Genomic DNA, 3146 nt, shown 5'->3' with positions numbered 1-3146 from the left:
CAGTCCATCAGTTCCACATTCACGCCTCTAAATCTTCCCTTGTGCAGAACAGCACAAGATAAAAACCAAGGGTACCTTTCCCTAAATCTTTTAGTATTCAGAAGTTTCTAGAAGGCTCCCCTTGAAGGCAATTTCCTATTAGAAAGGGGATAGGATTTACTCTAGGCACAATAGTTGTGAACCAGAAAATACTCAGTAGTGATGAGTAATTTTTCACTTTTGGCTGTTTTGCATGTCTGTTTCTTCATTTTTGACCTGTATATCCTATATTTTCCATCTGTTCAAGCCATAGTTTCCAGTCCACTGGAGCAAAAGCAATGGTAAAAGCATTTTGCCAGCAGCCCTTGGCCTCGCTTCATGAATACAGTTCCAAATCTTGCTGCCACTCAAGGCAGAACTTCAAAAAATAATGGACTGGTTTGAAACAAAAATTAATATAGTTTTTCTCATAAAGCAATTACATTGGGGAAGGGACGAAGAGATATTTTCCTCTATCAGAGAAGATCAGAATGAGACCAGACAGATGGAGAACATGCCATGGAGGAATGAACACAGAAATCACAATTCTGACCAAAAAAACCCAACCCAAAACCCCTTAGAGATGCTGTAACCAGATCCAAGGGCGGAGTGGCTCCCCAGAAGCACAATTAAACAATATTACACTTACTCTGACACTGCAGCAGGTTACAGTCTGAAAGCCAGGTGCTCTCAGAAAAGGAGGTCAAGAGAAATCAAAACTCAACAAAGTAACAGCAAGTTGTTACAAAAGTCTGCTTTTAAAAGGCAACACCAAAGTGCTGTTTTTAAGACAAGAATGCCACACTTTTCATTTTGAACTGATATTCGCTCCCTATTTTTAGCTCATTTTTTGTTTTATGCTACCTTAGATCTCTGAATAAAAAGCTACAACTCAAACACATCTTTTCCTTTTTGTTCCAGAAAATTAATTTTAGAAGTATTCCTTAAAAAGTTCAGGTGCTGCATTTTCATCCTAGTTTAAACAAAGCAAGGTTTTTGAAAATTTTATAAACCCATATGTAACAATTATCATGGTTGTAACCAGCTCTACTTCTAATGGATTACAGCTCATGGAAACAGAGAACCTTTGAAGTGAGATGTCTCAGACTCTACATTTACAGAGTAGAAACAATAAACATTTTTTACCTTAATTGCATTTAATGTTTATATTTAAACCTATTCTCAAATGTAGCAGAAGTTGCCATGTCTGCTGCTGTGATTAAGTCATTAGTACAGAGAATAAAGACAAAGCCATCCCTGAACATTTGCTATAAGGAATTTGGATTGTCTGCTTGAAATCAGTACTCAGGACACAATTTAAATCTTAGCTTGACTCAGAAGATGAGCAACTGATATGGTGATGAGATGTGCTTGTTCTCTACCAGATGAAAAAGAAATAATTGCCCTTGAATCAGCAACCAAGTGCTGTGGTTATTCAGTTTATACATCACACACCTTCAGAAGGAAAATGTCCTGATTTTAGGGCAAACCATTTCCCCTAGAAATCCCCCACGAATCTCCCTGGGGGAAGGGGAGGGGGAAAAAATTACTGGGTTGAGCTCTTAGTACCGAGGCCAGGGGTGCCCAGTCTGAGTTACTCCTTACTCCAGCCAAGGCAGACATGAGAGTCCATGAATGTTCCGTTTCCAACCTGGCCCCATTTTCTGCTGGAATGGGTGATGTGTAACCACCAGAGAAAGGAGTTTCCTCCCAGGATTTCTTAGGTGGCAGCTCCAAAGTGTCCCTGGTGCTCAGCAGAGCTGGGTATGAATGCAGTTCCCAGTCTGTGGCATTTGTACAAGTGGGGAGGGCACTGCTCCCTCTACGATGCACCTGCGGTTTTAGGAACATTCTGGGAGCTTTTCTAGGACAAACACCTGAGACAAATCAGTGTCACTCCAGAAGCCAGAGTGTGCCATTGACCTTCAGCTCAGGAGGAGGTGGCACAAATCATTGGTAAGGGATAAAAAATGGAATAATCTCTGCAGACATGGATTTCCCACTCATCAGCCCCACAGTGCTGAACACAGGGGCAAGCTTGGAAAGAAAAGACACTGGACAGTCCCCCTTGCAGGCACACACACCTGCTCTGTACCCCAGCCCAGTCCTTACTGGTCTGGCTTGGATTGTACTGGTGTTACAGGGAGCTGCCCCTGGAACAGCTCAGTGCTTGGACACAATGAGGCGAACCAATGTGGCACCTGATGTCACATCCAAACACCAACCACCACCCCCTGGGGCAATTTCTCACTTCCAGAAATTGTTTTGGAAGATCAATAATCTTTAGGAATCTCAGACATCCTGCAATACAGAACAGAGCTCACGACAAGCTGGGGAGAGATGCTGAAACATGTGAGTCCTACCTAAATGCCCAGTTCTTGCTCATTTCCCGTAAATAACTCTGTGGATTTAAGCTTCATTAATCTCAACATGAGTCCACTGAGAGATTAGGAGAACGGCAAACTCCAGCTCTCAAGAATTTAGATGTTATCTCCTCTTTGTACATAGATATGTGCCAGCTCTACCATTTCAGTTTTTGTGAGCATTCCTCAAAGGAGAACTTCAGGAAAAGGCCTCTCTCACTCCACGAGGTACATCTCAGACAATTCATACAGTATCAGACTGAGCAACATGAGAACTGGAGAGCAGCAACTGACGGACTGTTAGGCCATTTACACAGAGAAAGTGACTTCCAAGAGCAGAAAAACAAAAAGTGAGGTCCCAAAGAAACACAAAGCAGCCTTACCTCAGTGTGAACTGATCTTCTGTCGAGTTTTTAGCAACAGATACAAGGAAAGTCAGAATGTCCCCTTGCTTGACAGTCTTTGGTGTGTACTGGATGACAATGTTATTATCCAACCTCATTTCAGTTAAAGAAGGGGCCGCATGTGTCTGGTAAAGGAAAACACTTCCAATCCTCTGCAGGGGAGGTCCCGACTCGTCGATGTCATTGCGCCCCGAGCGGATCCCGTTGCTTTTCCTGACATCCTCCTTGGTGCACTCCCCTCTCTCATCGCCTGCTTGGATGGAGTAGTAGAGCTCCACGGGGCTCCCCTCAGACCTCTCCAGCTGTTTCTTGCGGCCAGCCACCACGGTGGGGGGGTTGAACCAGCTGGGCAGCAGCTCCA

At 43.7% G+C, this 3146-nt stretch overlaps 1 protein-coding gene across 1 annotated transcript in view; it reads right to left on the bottom strand.

The window, feature by feature from the left end:
* The window catches only part of TMEM132D (transmembrane protein 132D), a 185772-nt gene that overhangs the window by 139511 nt on the left and 43115 nt on the right, over positions 1–3146 (bottom strand). The window contains 1 exon segment of the mRNA XM_005424052.2: positions 2765–3146. This exon segment is cut by the window's right edge and continues 15 nt beyond it. Within this exon segment, the coding sequence (XP_005424109.1) occupies positions 2765–3146 (382 nt within the window).

Source organism: Geospiza fortis, unplaced genomic scaffold (genome assembly GCF_000277835.1).
Source record: "Geospiza fortis unplaced genomic scaffold, GeoFor_1.0 scaffold145, whole genome shotgun sequence".
NCBI classification, from domain to species: Eukaryota; Metazoa; Chordata; class Aves; order Passeriformes; family Thraupidae; genus Geospiza; species Geospiza fortis.
This window is presented reverse-complemented; position numbering and strand designations above follow the sequence as displayed.